This window comes from Halyomorpha halys, unplaced genomic scaffold (genome assembly GCF_000696795.3).
Source record: "Halyomorpha halys isolate HHAL.00 unplaced genomic scaffold, Hhal_1.1 Scaffold179.1, whole genome shotgun sequence".
NCBI classification, from domain to species: Eukaryota; Metazoa; Arthropoda; class Insecta; order Hemiptera; family Pentatomidae; genus Halyomorpha; species Halyomorpha halys.
Window position 1 is genome coordinate 421,995 of NW_027107000.1, and position 16,104 is coordinate 438,098.

General features: G+C 27.2%; 1 protein-coding gene across 3 annotated transcripts in view; it reads right to left on the reverse strand.

The window, feature by feature from the left end:
• The window catches only part of LOC136795284 (uncharacterized), a 171,632-nt gene that overhangs the window by 106,621 nt on the left and 48,907 nt on the right, over nucleotides 1-16,104 (reverse strand). The window contains exon 2 of one of the 3 annotated variants that reach the window (XM_067045347.1): nucleotides 8,533-8,634. The exons of the other annotated variants lie outside the window; for them this stretch is intronic. Within the exon in view, the coding sequence (XP_066901448.1) occupies nucleotides 8,533-8,584 (52 nt within the window). The 5' untranslated portion in view covers nucleotides 8,585-8,634. The remainder of the gene's footprint in view (nucleotides 1-8,532; nucleotides 8,635-16,104) is intronic. 3 annotated transcript variants of the gene reach the window in all.

The window sequence follows — 16,104 nt, forward strand, 5'->3', positions numbered from 1 at the left end:
TTTAAAACTTCACAAATTCTTATTGAGACTAGGAATTTTCCGAGTTATTGGATCTGGTCGGAGGGTGGACCTTACGGAAATCTCCACCCCCCCCCTTATTTACAATTTACAATATTCAGATCAGAAAGCTTAAAGCTAGCAAAATTTGTGGCCAGTTAATAAAAGTTTAGATTATTGTTTGATAAAGACATGTAGACCGAAAAGTCTGAATAAATGTGAAAAAAGTGTGATGGTATGATTAAAAAAAAACTTCCTGTAGTATTCAAAGATAATACCAATAATAGAATATAATAATAGTAAGAATACTATATATATTTTTTTTTTAATACTTTTTATTTATTGATAGATATTACAATCTGCCACACAATTGTGGGCAATAGGTAATAGTGATGAATGATCACATTCATACTAAAATAAAATAAAATAAGAATAAAAATAAATAAATGAATGAAAAAAAAAATTCTCTCTTAAAATATATACAAACAGAAGGATAAAAAAATGAAACTAATCAAATTATGTGTAAGAAAAAATAAATAAATAAAATAATATAATCTCTAGTCACATTCACACTCTAATATACAATATTTACACAATCGACCTGAGGATCCCTGAGCCCACTCTATCCCCCAGGTGTGAGGGGTAGAGCAGAGCTTAAAAGATCCCAGCGCATCCATCTCCCGCATCACTGGTAGTGAGCCAGTGCGCTAAAGTACTATATATTAAATACATAAATTATTAATATTATATTTCACATGAATGAATTCTCTGAGAAAACAATGTCTAATATAAAAAAAAAAATGATTGAAAAAAACATTTATTTTCGACAGTTCATTGAATGGAAATTAATTTTAAAAATCATGAACAATTACAATCTATCTTTTCTTGGACCGTACCATTTACTCTAAAAACCTGTGTACCATTTGAAGTACAAATGGATTTTAAAATATTGGTATGACAATGATCATTATACACCTAATAATCTGAAATGTGGTTAAAATTTTGCTTTTCGCCAGTATTTAAAAGTCCCATTGCACGAAAAAATAGAAAAGAACATAAAAATGTTGATAGTTTTCATTTTTTCGTTTAAATACACGATTTCCTAAGTTATAAGACTATGATTTTTTTCATTATTTCTCATATTTGACGAGAAAAAATTGTCGTACAAACATAAAGTAAAAAAAAACATAAGTAGTATATTCATCATTAAATTTGTCATATAAATAAATATTATTGTTGCAATATGTGAAAGATGATATGATGAAGGAATGGCAAGACCTATAAGAAAAAGAAATGCTTGGTGGTGTCCTTGTTTATCCATTGATTTTAAAACTTCATAAATTCTTTTCCGAGTTATTGGATCTGGTAGGAGGGTGGACCTTACGGAAATCTCCACCCCCCCCCCTCTCGCCGCATCACTAGTAGTGAGCCAGTGCGCTAAAGTACTATATATTAAATACATAAATTATTAATATTATATTTCACATGAATGAGTTCTCTGAGAAAACAATTTCTAATATAAAAATTATATGATTGAAAAAAACATTTGTTTTCGACAGTTCATTGAATGAAAATTAGTTTTAAAAACATGAACAATTACAATCTATCTTTTCTACAACCTCTTGGACTACGGTTCCATTTGCTCTAAAAACCTGTGTACCATTTGAATTATAAATGGAAAAGAACATAAAAATGTAGATAGTTTTCATTTTTTCATTTAAATACACGATTTCCTAAGTTATAAGAAAAAACTATGATTTTTTTTTCATTATTTCTCTTATTTTATGAAAAAAAATTGTTGTACAAACATAAAGTAAATTACTAAAACAAATACTTCAAAACTATCCACATCGAGACATTTTAATCATAAATTTATTTGACCTATTTCGTAGAAACCATACTTCGAATTTTTCCAGAAAAATTATAAGACCATGAATGTCGCTAATTTTTATTTTAAAATCGAATTACAACACCTTCAAAGCTTACTTTGCCATTCAGAAGCAAAAGGAAATAAAAAAACTGTGACTTTTAGTTATTTTATATCATTATTATTATATAATTTATTTATTGTAATTTACAACTGTATAAAAGTACATAAAACAAGTAAATTATCTGTAGGTGATATAATGACATGATACAAACATGTGGAGAATCTACCCATAAAACTTCAATAGTGTTCATTACTAAAAAAAAATAATATAAATTGAGCCAGTAAAAACAATTATATCAGAACTATCCATTTCAAACCACCATTCCAGTATACTATAACCCAAATATTAAGTTCTGTACTGTATATAATTCATTTCTTTTATACACTCTGGATTAATCGGTTGTATCACTTAATCGGTGCAGAGTTTACTACTACAACAATTTTATGCCTTGTAATGTTTACAAGTAGTAAATTGAGTAAACTTGGAATGTTTATACAACAGCAGATAATTCCAAGGGGTCACTATAAACATATTTCATTTTCTGATCACTGTTTTTCTGAAATTACTGACGAGTTGAGATTCATTTATCGTCTAAAATGGATCTGTTACCTACAGAGAAAGGTAAAAACAAATATTTTACCACTTACTACTTAAATCAATCTAATGTAACTTATTTATGGGTTATATTTAATATTGAATATTATATTTAATATCTTCCTAGGTTTGATGAATCCGATGATTTACTGCGTTAGGGCTAGTAACCAAATTATTACAAATTTGTAATGAAACTTCCAGTTTGAAACAAAATGGTGGATGTCAAATACGAACATCATTACCTGTCACTTAAGATCAAATTCTAAAAAAAATTCGGTCCTATGGTCTTGGAGAAAAGCAGTAAGCGACGTTCTAAACAACATGAAACGTAAAATCTCAAATTATGAGAAGGGTTATTTTTTTTCGGTCGATTACAAAGGTTTATTATTATGAATAATAAACTAAAATCATCGAGGACACGATTGCCTTGAGGAATCATATGGTTTAGAATCAGTACCACTGAGAGAAGAATCAGATTATTATTATATTACAAGTGAAAAGTATTATATTTGGGTCCGATTCCTATCCGGGGCAAGTTAATATTTATTTCTCGCGATCGCGAGACACTACAATGCTGCCACTCTAGTAAGCGAAAAAAGGCTTTAGCCAGCTTAGCCCAACTCGTCAGATAAGTCCATCTCATATACGGAGTACGTGATTGATAGATGGGCTACTTTTAAAAATAATTTTGTGAAATCTTAATTTAGTATAAATTCATTTATGACTGCAATCAATTTTTTCTATAAATTCTTCCAAACAATATTTCGGAGTTCTTAGCATCATGAATAATCAACTCGAAGCAATTAGGAACTTTTTTAGGTTAAATATATGAATTAATTTTGTTTCTGAAACTAAATTATTTCCTCCAAATATTAAAGCCAGTCCGATAACTTTCTCACTATTCAAAATTATTTAAATACATTTTTGAACTTTATGAGTTTGTAAACTACTGTGTTGATAGTATGACCTATTAGTTCAGTCGATATTATATTATTATTTTAAAATAATTTTAGTCTTTAAAGGGTCAATAGAATAAAATATTACAAAATTGTTTATTAACAATTTTTATTTGTAAAATAGTTTAAAAACGAACTAAGTGCGTCACCACCTTCCTTTTTATCTTACCTAAAAAGAATTTTTTTTTTTATCTTTTAGAACATGTTTCTCATAAATTATCTGTCCTACCCGCTTAGCTGTTTTGAGTGATTTTATCTGGAATTGTATCATAATGACATTCATCATACATAATCACTAAACAAAAATAGGCAAAATAATGTATGGGTTGGATTGGATGATAATGCAGTCACAATGTTTAAATAATGAACTTAATTGATATATCATCTTTGTAACAAATAAAGGTAGGAGATATTAAGCGGAAGCAATCCATCAGTTATAAATATTATCAGTTAATCTTAATAGAATGACTGTGACAATGAACTTTTTTAAAAACATTTAAACATGTAATTTAAATTTTTAACAATTGTAGACAGCAGTATATGTTATTGTAATTTTATTAGGTAGACTAAATAAGGATAAAAGATAATGAATCAATTTTTTTTGGGGGGGGGGGTTAAGTATTATTAAAAAGCGATGTCTCCTGATTTTTTTTTAAAAAATAACAATAGTATCAATACTTTTAAAGCTAAAAAAAACTGAAAGTAGAAACTCAGATTTGTTTTTCAAAAAAGCAGTTCCATCAAGATGAGCCCATACCATAAGAACAATTAATGGCAATTAACAATGAACATTCATTAAAAAAAATAATAAAAACAGCAATTTATTTATACATATCCATTTTTTGTTGTACACTCATCTCTTCACTTATAATTTCCAAGAAACCAAGTAAAGATGTTTAGGCATCTACTCCTCACTATGAATGCTGTCTTATTGTATGGTTTAGAGGAAAATGAAGAGGAAATTAAACTTATTGCTGCGTGGGTTGATTTAACTTATTCCTGTGTGGGCGACTAAAAGTGAAAAAGTGTAAAGCTTCTCACGCACAAAAATACGACTAAAATACTGCGGATTGTAAATCTGCCTTAAATATTTCAAGATCTTTATAAATACCCAAATATTATAAAAATAATAAAAGAAATACTGACTGAGGAAATTCGCTTTGGTGCGGTTTTCTAATAATAGAATTGGCAAGAAAAAGTTAATCCTTAGCAATATTTTTATAAATACCCCTATGAAAATTTTCCAGGCCTTGGTGGATGAGTAACATTTTTATTTATATTATTGTATTAATTTTTAATATTCATCATTTATGTCTGTTATGTTTAAGACCATGCATTCAAGGATATTTTATCCCATAAATTTCATTTTGATATTCATCGTTTTAGTAGGGGCGGTGTCGTAAATCAATTTTCAGCCAAGAATATAATATAAAAATATATATGAAAACAAATAAAACAAATCTGATGCATCATTATTTTTCTGTTCATTCATTTAAAATTAAAATTAAATAACTTAAAAGTAGTAACTTTATTATAACAGTTTATTAAACAATATCTTTATTTAAATTTATTATTACAATTGAGCCCCGCTTATCTGTTTTAGTCGGCACCAAAACATCGCCGGTTGAGCCAGAGAACCGGAGTATATGAAGTAGAAAAAAAAACCAAAAATGAATTTAATTCTTGGATTAGATAGAAATTTAAATACAATACAAAACTTACTATACAATTTTAATATATTAAAATTTCTTATAAAATTAATATAAAAAATTTTGTATATGCATAATTTAAGCGTAAAAATCATCGAGTTTTTAAAAGTAGTTAAAAATTCAGTTATCTTGTTTTTTTACTAAACATATGTTAGTATTTTCTCATCATTTTTATTTTTACTATAGGTTTATCTGTAGTTTAAGAACCTCCAGCTTTATTAAGATGGGTGAGGGTAAGTGGGGTTCCATTATTCATTATTAATTCGTTTTAGATCTTTAGAAGCTTCTGATTTGTTTTTCGCAATAGGTTTTTTCCTAGAAATCGATGGAACTACTATATTGAAACAAAAAAGCAGCTTAAACAATCAAACTTGCATTACATCGTCTGGTAGTTACATTTTTGACAGAAAACACTGTCTGGTCAGAAATCAATTAATGGAATTGGTAGTAAAAAAAAAAAAATAAATAAAATTAAAAGAAGATGAAAAGCGTTAACGAGTGAATAACGTTTCCGAAATACTACAAGTTGGAAATGGTTAGTGAGAGAATAACATTTTCTAAACTCTTGTTATAATAACTGAAAAATATTAATAAATACAAAACATCTTCCCAGATGTTAGGACTTGAGCTGGAAAATGGATAATAAATGAAAAACGTTTTACAAGATATATTTAGAGCAAGAATTGTTTAATTAATGGAAAAAAGTTTTGTGAAATATATCATCTGAAGCTATGAGTCACCTCCCACATTAGATAAATTTTACAAGCTGTTCAAACCGACACTCATGCTATAGAAAAAAATATTTTGATGGACATTTCAACCAATTAGTCTTTTTAGATTATGTGTGTAGATCCCAAATAATTGTCAAAAAAACATTGGATCTTCAAAGTCGTATCCTAATTTTGTAAACATTTAGATAAAAAATTAACAGAATAAGAATAAAAATGAAATTGTGTGTTTGAATCCATTACCAATTTATCAAAATAACAATGGTTTGCGAGCTTTTTGAGGAGAAAAACATAACAAAAGTTAAGGGTTTATGGAATGTTTATATATCATTAACTCAACTTCAGGGCACAACAACAAACAAGTTTGGGTTTTTTTAATATAATTTTATTCTCCTACACACTTGAAAAATAATTCCTGTTTCTTTTTTTTTTTTCTTATTAACAAAGTCAGTTCAGATTGAATATTTATACAAGCCTGATTTCCCTGTTTTAAATGATTTTACAAAGAAAATCACTCCTAAGTCAGAGACAAAGAATATTATACATAAAATCAACAAGTATTAAAGTTAAAAAGTCACAAATAGGTCAGGACTACCTGGAGAAGTCAATCAAAGCAATTAAATATGTAAAATAAAATACAGACTAGATCAATGTTTTATTACTTGTTTACAATGTTATATAGGTGTTGTCTACCAAATAGTAGCTAAATGTTACAAATAAAGTTATAACTTTGAAGTATTAATAAGTTATTGCTAATACTTATAAAACAGGTGAATCCATTTTTTCCTTTCTATTTTCAGGAAAATGAGCATTCTCTAGGTGTAAAAAAAAAATTGTAGTATTCTCTTGTAGACGAATATAAATGATTTCATTTACAATAGGAATAAAAAGAGAAAAAAATATTTAATAAGAGCATCAGGCAATTCTATTGCTTTAAAAGATTGGTCATTAATTAGATAATATCTTTCAAAATAACTAAGAAAGACAGAAATACTTTTGGTTTGACACATGTACACAATAACATAAGATCAATAGAACAGACACATTGTCCATATCAAATTTCAGACTTGTTGCCACAAAACTTATTACAAATATACAGTACAAGAATAGATCCCAAATAAGAGCAAGTTACGCCTTATGTATATAAAAGTGTAATGGACAAATTTTTAAGTAATATAATTCATCACAATAAATCAAGTTACCCTTTGATAAGACAATAATATTTTTCTTGATAAAAGCAGATTCTAAGTTGTTGCACATTATATGAAAATGGAAAATACTCATTCATACTTAAACTTTTGTTTAAGAAAATAATAATAAAAACTCTTAAGATAATAAATATTATGGGAAAAATAGTAGTAATTCCTATTATTATAACTTAATTATGATTCTTCTTTAATACCATTATTATTAAGGGATACGAGCAGGTTTGAATAAGTTTTTAAAAATATAGTCACAAAAACAATAATAGCAAAGAATAACCAGCAAAGTATTCAAGGTGAAAATCTTTCAGATTAAAATATTTATATATTATCTGTTAAAATAAAAAAAAAATTAAAATAAATGATTTGCGAAAAAGAGGTTCCAGGCGTAAAACTAATAAACTAACTATAATAAGAAATAACTTAAAACATGTAATTTACATGGAATAATATTTTAAAAAGGCTTCAAGCTACTTATTTCAAGCTAGTTATTAGGGATGGTTAATAAACAAAGACAAGGCAGAAACTAAATTCAAATTATTCAGATTAGGAAATAACTAAAAAGTATTTCTTAAATTAATGTTGATTGACAATATAATTAATTCATTTTGGTATCATTATTATGTAAAATTATAAATTTACAATAAATGTTTTATTAAAAATCCAAAATATTTAATAAAAATCCAAAATGTTTTATAACTAAAATATAACTGTATAAATAAAATAGAGAATACATTTAAATTAAAATTTAAAAAAGTAATCATAGAACATTAGTCTATGGCTAGCATTATCGAAAAAAATATATTCTTTATGAGTACATGTTAGGACATATTATAATATACAAATCTTATAAACAAGTATAATATGTTCTATTAATTATCCTTATATCAGATCTAAATAAAAATATGTAAATAATAAACAAAAAAATACTACATAACCAATCTATAGATAGTGGATCAATGTTTAACATTATTGCCACTACTATTATTTACAATTTATGACAGGAGAAATGAAAGTGAATCCGTCATAAACTGTACTTCATCAAAGCGTATTGGATTTTGCAAAATTAAATGACCAATAAATTTTTATATGATAATTTTACAATAAAGACTATTTAATCCAACTAAAATACGTAATGAGTAATATAATCTTTATGTTTTCCAATTTCACGCCATCAGCCAATACATTAACATAAAAAATATTATTTGTTAATGTATCAAAACAGCAAATATTTGCTTATCCAACAAAAACCACTTGATTGAAGTCTGTACTATCAGTTTTACGAAAAGAAAAAAAGAAATGTATAATTGAAACTGTTTAAGGATTTTAGCCCGTAAACAATGAATTTTGGATATATTCAATAAAATTTACATGAAAGTATAGTATATTTTTTTAAAAATGTTGTGAAATGTTACCTTTAGTGTGTGTGACCGAGGAAAACTCTTTAGTGATCGTTGACGAATACATATTTGTTGGAGTGAGTCCTCAAAATTCCAAAATTTTCATCTGGAACCCAACTGCAATGGAACATTTAAAACATGACATTAGACACATAGTACGTCACAAGAAACATAGACATAAGTGTAGATACAAAACATTCATGCAATCACTAGTCACTTTTTACATAATTTGATACAATACTAACAGATGGACTGTAAACACAAGTTTTTATTTACACACTCACTGGAGATCGATATAAGTAATATTTACAGAAAATCACAGTAAATGTCAAACAATTTTTTGGAAATGATAAATAAAATATAAAATAAAAGTTGAATTATCACCATTTGCAACAATTTAAAAAAATATATTATATTCCTAAAAAGGACCTAAATATTTTAGTATAAAAATATTCATCTTTATCTATATGTTTCTCTCTTTCCAAATTACTACTGATATAAATACGATAGAAATGTAAGATGTAATGAATAATAAAAAATATTCGATAATTAAATTCAGTGATCATTTTACCATAGTCTATTTTGCAATAAGAATATTAATAAATAAAGAGGCTATTAAGAATTTTCAGTCAACAAGCAAAGTCACATATCAGTATACCAATAAAGATCATTTGATGAGCATTCATTTCTAATTAAAAAATAAACAGTAAATAGAACTGACCAAATATAAATGAAAAATAAACAATCATCTCCAATGAAATAAAAATCAGAAAGAAGTAATGTATTGAATGTTGATCTGTGTTGAGGAAACCCAACCCAAAGAGATATCTAGCGGTCGAAGCTGGAACTACCACAGATGCACATTTAACCAATGCAACAAAAAAAATATATATTCTTGGAAAAGAAGACGCCAAGCTAATTTAGTCTTGTCGTGTGATTACAGCTAAAAATTAAATTTTAATAACCGTAATTATTTTGTTTATACATAACAAATAAATTCTGTTTAATAAAATCTGTTTTTAGTATAAACAAATGTATAAGAATTTCTACAGGTTGTACCTCGTAAGAACTTTTTGAGGTGATTTATACATTATTATCTGTATGTATAATAAAATTATGCTATGATTCACCCCAATTTCGTTAGAAGTTATATTCTATGACATTTATTCGATTTTTATTTGTATACATTATACATAATAATAGGAAAAGTACATACAATATTACTGCTTTACTAACGAAATAAAAGAAAACCACAATAGAACAGTATTGAGTAATGTAAGAAAGGTTCAACGAGGAGGAGATTCAAAAATACTTCATACAATAACAAAAAAATAAATAAATTGCACAAAATATTTTAAAACGAATCCAAATTTCTAAATATTGATTTATAAAAATTTAAAATAAATTAACAAAAAAATAAAATAAAAAAAGATAATGTTTATAGATATTATCCTTTTGGTCAACGGTTCGGGAACGGGAAATTTCCCTTTTCATATAAATTTCTCCCTTTTGCCCCCTCGTGGATATGACCCCCTGTCTTAATCTATTTTATAAATGGCAGAAAATTTTGAGTTCATAGACATTTATATGTGCTTTTAATTAGTTTAGGACGAACGTAATGGCAGGTACTTACGTAAACAAGGTAGTTCTTTTCGGATAAAAGAAAATAAAGACATTGTTTTGTTTTTAATTTTAATTTCAATTTTAAATTTTAGAGAGGAAATAAAAACTATCCTGAAAACAATAGGTGATTCATATTGGCCAATCGAAAAAGCTTTTCAGTAATTTATTTATCACACTTCGTTAAGATTCATTGCAGATTAATTCATATATAAACTGCTGAAAAAATTTTGAGAAATTAAGGAATAAAGTAAGTTATTACATATTTCTTATAAAGAAGTGAAAATAGCTTGATTAAAAGTATATTGGATCGGAGACAGAAGTGCACTCTGTGGGTGAGCAGCGTAACCACTGTTGAGAAGTAGTTTTCACAGTTTCTCACAGAGAGCGCTGCATGCCAAGTTATATTTCAAAGGTAAGATCCTAACGTATTCATAATTTTTCCAATTTATTAATTATCCATCTAATTTTTAGGACTTTAATACTCTACTGGTCTATTATTTTATCGATGTATCAACACACTTATAATATACTGATTGAGTATATATATATCGCACCTTTAAATAAACAATGACTTGTGTACACATTTTTCTTATAATTAAGTTAATAAATCTAAGATCACCATTAAATGGTAATTTAATGAAGGATATTAACTCAAATTAAATTAAAATATGGAAGTTATATTTTTTAGTTTCCAGTACAATTTATGTCCTTTCTTATAGTAAATAAATTCATATGAGTCTAATATCTTTAATATCCTAATAATTATTGGCTAATGCGTGCTTTGAAACACGATTTCAATTTTAAAATTAGCCCAATATTTTTTGTTTTCATATTTGCTCATAAATGTATATAATTACATATTTCTGTGACTTCAATTAAATAAAAAAAAGTAAAAAATCAAAATCAAAATGCCACATTGGAGATGAAATTCCAAATCACAATTGAGGATTTGTTTTCAGTGAACAAAATAATAAATCAACAAAACAACGCTGCCTTCAATAATTGACTTCATTGGATGTTTTATTTTCTTCTCGGCTTTCCATCCTCCCTTCTAATCTTACTTAAATACTAAATTCAGTTTTAATTTCAACCTTTTGTAAACTAAACTTAAAACTATTTCAGAAAACTGGTTTCTTGTAAGCCAAGTTTACTTAAATTATTGAATCAATTTTAAGACGGTATCACTTGCGCACCCAATAAGAGAATAGCCAAGTAGGCTTGGCTTTTTCAAAACTTGGAAAAAAAACTAAAAAGGTTTTTATTGAAAATTTGAGTCTCTCTGTTCAGGAAAATATTAGTAAATTTTATAACGCAAATGGTTTACGTGTTCTCGGCGAAGTTAACTAACACTCGTTAATTTTAAGTGCATACAAATCTGTCGTTTGTTTATTGCTGACGTTAAAAAATCATATAATAATTATTAAAATATTTAAACAATAGAAGATTAGGTTTGGTATAATGAAATTTAGAAATGTATCTTGTAATTAATCCTAATTGGGTACTTGTCACTCTCTTCAACATCTTCGTTAGCGCTTTATTTATTTGGTTAAGTTCTTTTTATAATTTTTGAAACAGAAATGTTGCTAAGTTTCATTTTCCTACTACTAATTTTAAAAAGTATCATATAATTTTTTATCAATCAACATACGCCTTTTTTTACTAATTTCAAGTTTGTATTAATTTTTTATTTTAAAGTTGTCATTCATGTAATAAGTTAATAAACCACTTCTTGTTTGTCATGATGTTTTAATAATTTTTTTTATATTAGTTTATGAAAAAATAATACCGCAACCTTTTACATAATTTTTGTTTAATTTTTAATCCATCCTTCAATTTCTTTCTTGGTTCAAAACTTTTTGATCTCACAATAGAAGTGTAGTCTTAATAGTCCTATTAAGATATTTTTTGCTACATAGTTTTTGTTTTTTTCCTCACAATTTTATATTTTATTTGCATATTATTAGGTTTTTATCCATTAATGTCCGAGCTCTATCTAGATAGAACAGTTTTTCATCTGGATGATAATTTGTTGTTAAAACTGAATGGATACAAACACTTTTTCTGATAATAAAGGAGTAGGTTAAACAATAAAACGATTTTAATTGTTATATAATTTTATAATTGATCAAGATTGGGCTTTTAAAATACTTCCATGGCTTAGATGTTATTTAATGGAACCACTGTAGTTTTACAAGTACGGAAGTAAAGTGTAACTAGGTTTATTAAAATATTAATTTTGATTTATCCATTATTTTGATGATTTCTTAGATGCAATATTTCATTTACAAGAAATTTTATGAACTCCTGTTAGAAATTAGAAAATGGTGCTGACCGTTTTAGTTTTTATTTATGTGTCTCACGTTTTTAGCAACAATTGAGGTTAATGTGTAATTACTATATTTTCTAATTAATTTATTCATCATAATTATATCTGTACAATGATCATTTATAATCATATTTAATTTTTATCCAATTTTATGTTGTTAATTGTAAAACTTTTTAATTATATTAATTTTTGTGACAATATTACATTTTTAGTGATTATTGTAATATGATTGCATGTTTTTTTGTTTTTTTTCTCCTATGTTTGGTTTTCTTGTAATATAGACTTGCTTTATTTCCAGCTACATTACTAAACAACACATATCTATAAATATCTAAAACTTAAATGTTGAACTTATTATCTAAAAAAGATATGTGTTGGTATTTTTTTACTATATTTTATTCTGTTTCAGAAAATAAATTTTATATCTATTTTGGCAACAATGAATTTTGACAGTAAATATTAAATAATATCAGGGCCCTGTTTCATAATGAAAACTAATAGTATTAGTTAATAGTACAAGTGTAAAAACTAGTGTGGGAATAATACTAAAACTTATTTTTTTCGTGATAGGGTTGACTATTAGTGATATTACAAAAATTAAAAAATACTAAAGTACAAGTTACTATTGTACAAGTCTGTGTAATTGAATTAAGATAAATCTACAAGACTAATAGTATTATTTTGTACTTTATTATGAAACAGCGCCCTGGATATAGAGAGAGAAATACTTTATTTATCTATGCTGCCTAAATACATCAGGGCCCTGTTTCATAATGAAAGCTAATAGTATTAGTTGATAGTACAAGTGTAGAAACTAGTGTGGTAATAATACTAATACTTATTTTTTCATGATAGGGATGTCTATTAGTGATATCACAGGAATTAAAAAAGACTAAAGTACTGTTAGTATTGTAAGAGATACAATAATAAACAATTTTTTTTCCCCTACAGTTTCCTTTTACAATCAATTTCGGTCTGTACAACAAATACAAATGTTTCAATTCATTCCCATCCCTCTTTCTCATTTCCACTCCTCCAACTCCACCACTTCACAATCCCTCAAACATTTTCACAATAAAAAAAAATTTTCGTTATTGAAAAATAAAGAATGGGAAAAGGTTTTTTGGTCTTATTTAAATAATTAATCATATTTTAAGGAGAAAACAGAAAAAAAAGTTCATACATAGGCGTTCTTCTGAACATTTATTGAATTTAATTAAATATTATATCTTAACATGGCTAGAGGAAATATAAATGTTAACAATGAAGATAAATAGAAACAATTTCGCCCATCCCGACAACAGACACAGTTACTAACACTTAACTAAAATATTTTTGTAATATAATTGTCATCTTAAGGTATTACGTTATTTGAAATAAAATTATACCATATTTTGAACTCTCTGAAACACGCATCGGTTGCATACCTACATGATTGCTGTTTATAATCCCCAGCCAAGTACAAGAAATTCTCAATCTAAAACAAGCTTTGCGCAACAACGTACTGTATTTATAGTGTAAAGGTGTAAATAGGGCGCTGGCAAGGAGAATTATAAATGTTGAAAACAAACAAAAATGGTCGGATGAAAACAGGGAAGGGAGACTCCGCTATGTGACTCATGGTCATTAGCAAATATAGAGCAGGCGACCTGTGCTAAATTTTTACTCTTGGTCAGGATGTAAAGACGGTATGGGATAAAAATCAATGGATTATATTTCTACAGTTCCTCCTATTCTTCCGAAACAAAAATAAATGGAGCAGTAAATAACTGACAATGTAATAAACAATAATAATGTTGTCTTAGTCGTAAATAGCAATGTTTTGTTAGTAATATGTTCTTCTACATATATCTGAAACATGTAGGGTATATTAAACCTCTTCTATCACACACATAGGGACAGAGATGGGCAGTAATAATTGAATGAGTATTTAATTATATCTTCGATTACATGATTTGCACTCACTCCAAATGGTTAGAGTTAAACGGTCACGTTAAATTCTAAACCACAATTGCAATTACTTTTTGTTTAGTGGGCCAAAACATCGTTGGTCATCAATGCCATTTACACCTTATTTAATTTTGCTCACATTTGTTTAATTTTATTTTCTTTAATTTGCTTATTTATTTATTTTTCCAGAAAACCTTTTGATTTTAAAAACTGAAACACTAATCCTATTGTTTTATCATCTTCTTCAAGGTTTTTTGAAAAATCTGTGTTTGATCCTAACCTATTAAGGTGTATTGTGAAATATGGGCAATAAGACTCATATATATAAAGTAATCAAACTAATTTTTTTTTTTTTAAATCTGGACAAACGACTGACATGTAATCCTCATACAAGACTGAAAAGACAGGAAACTGCTCGTCGATTCCGACTATTACAAGATTTACTAGACAAACGGTCCAAACTTCCAATCCATTACAAAAGACTGATCTACATGACTGTTATCCTAATAATAAGGCCTATCTGGACATATGGAGTTGAGCTATGGGGCTCCACTAAACCATCGTATTCCTCTCGAATCCAATCCTTACAGTCCAAAATCCTTAGTAAAATCCTTAATGCTCCTTACTTTGTCACAAATCAAATCCTCCATCAGGACCTCAATGTTGCGGATTTGGCTAAAAGCAGATACTAATCCTTACATGATAAACCCCCCAACCACCCAAACCAACTCGTTTCTAAGCTGGCTTCTCCTTCACTACCTAACAATCCTCCTAGGCGTCTGAAAAGAAGATGGCCTCGAGATCTTCTCCTTTAGAATTTTCTGCACATGTTTGTATCATGTCATAATATCACTTACAGAAAATGTACTTGATGTGTATATATGTATACAGTTGTAAATAACAATAAAAAATTATTAAATTTTTTTTTTTTTAAATTCATCAATAATCATAATTAAACAATTTAGTGCCAAGTAGCAGCGTTTAATAAAACAAAACATCTCCCACTTCCTCGAATCCTCTGAATATATAATCGACCAACTTGAAGATAACACGATTCTTTCGGAGGAATCGATTCTACACCAGCCATTGAAGTTTTGAACAGTAATTCAAGTAAGTAATAAACGCTGTAAACATTAATAATATTTGCATAGCATTTGCATACCTTAGTCATTAAATACATTTATTAAATTATACTTTACTATGCATAACCTTTATCAATGGCACACCTCACAGTACAAGAGCCCAAGAGGAGAAAAAAAGGCAGTTATCGCAACCCAATTTTTTATTACTTTAATGAAAACTATGTATAATTACTAGCCAAATTGATGAGTCTGCCAAGTATAGGTAGGGGGAATAAAAAATGGTGGCTGTTTCAAAGCGATAAAAAAACATAATTTTTCATTCGGAGCTCTATATCTTAAAAAGTAGGAACAACACAGGAAAACCTAAGAGAGTGTTATTTAAAGAAGAGTAAATTTTCTAAAATATGAGCCCTAATAGAGTTATTTACAATGAATATTTTTCGAGATATAGCTTTTTAAAAACCAACGTTTCAGAAAAATGTTGTATGGGCCGTACTGAAAAATCAGTAGTTAGTGAAATTATTTTGAAAAATTTAAATCTCCAAAACCATTTGACGTACAGATGTCTATTAGCACTCAAATTAAAGCTAGTTTAATGAGCTATAA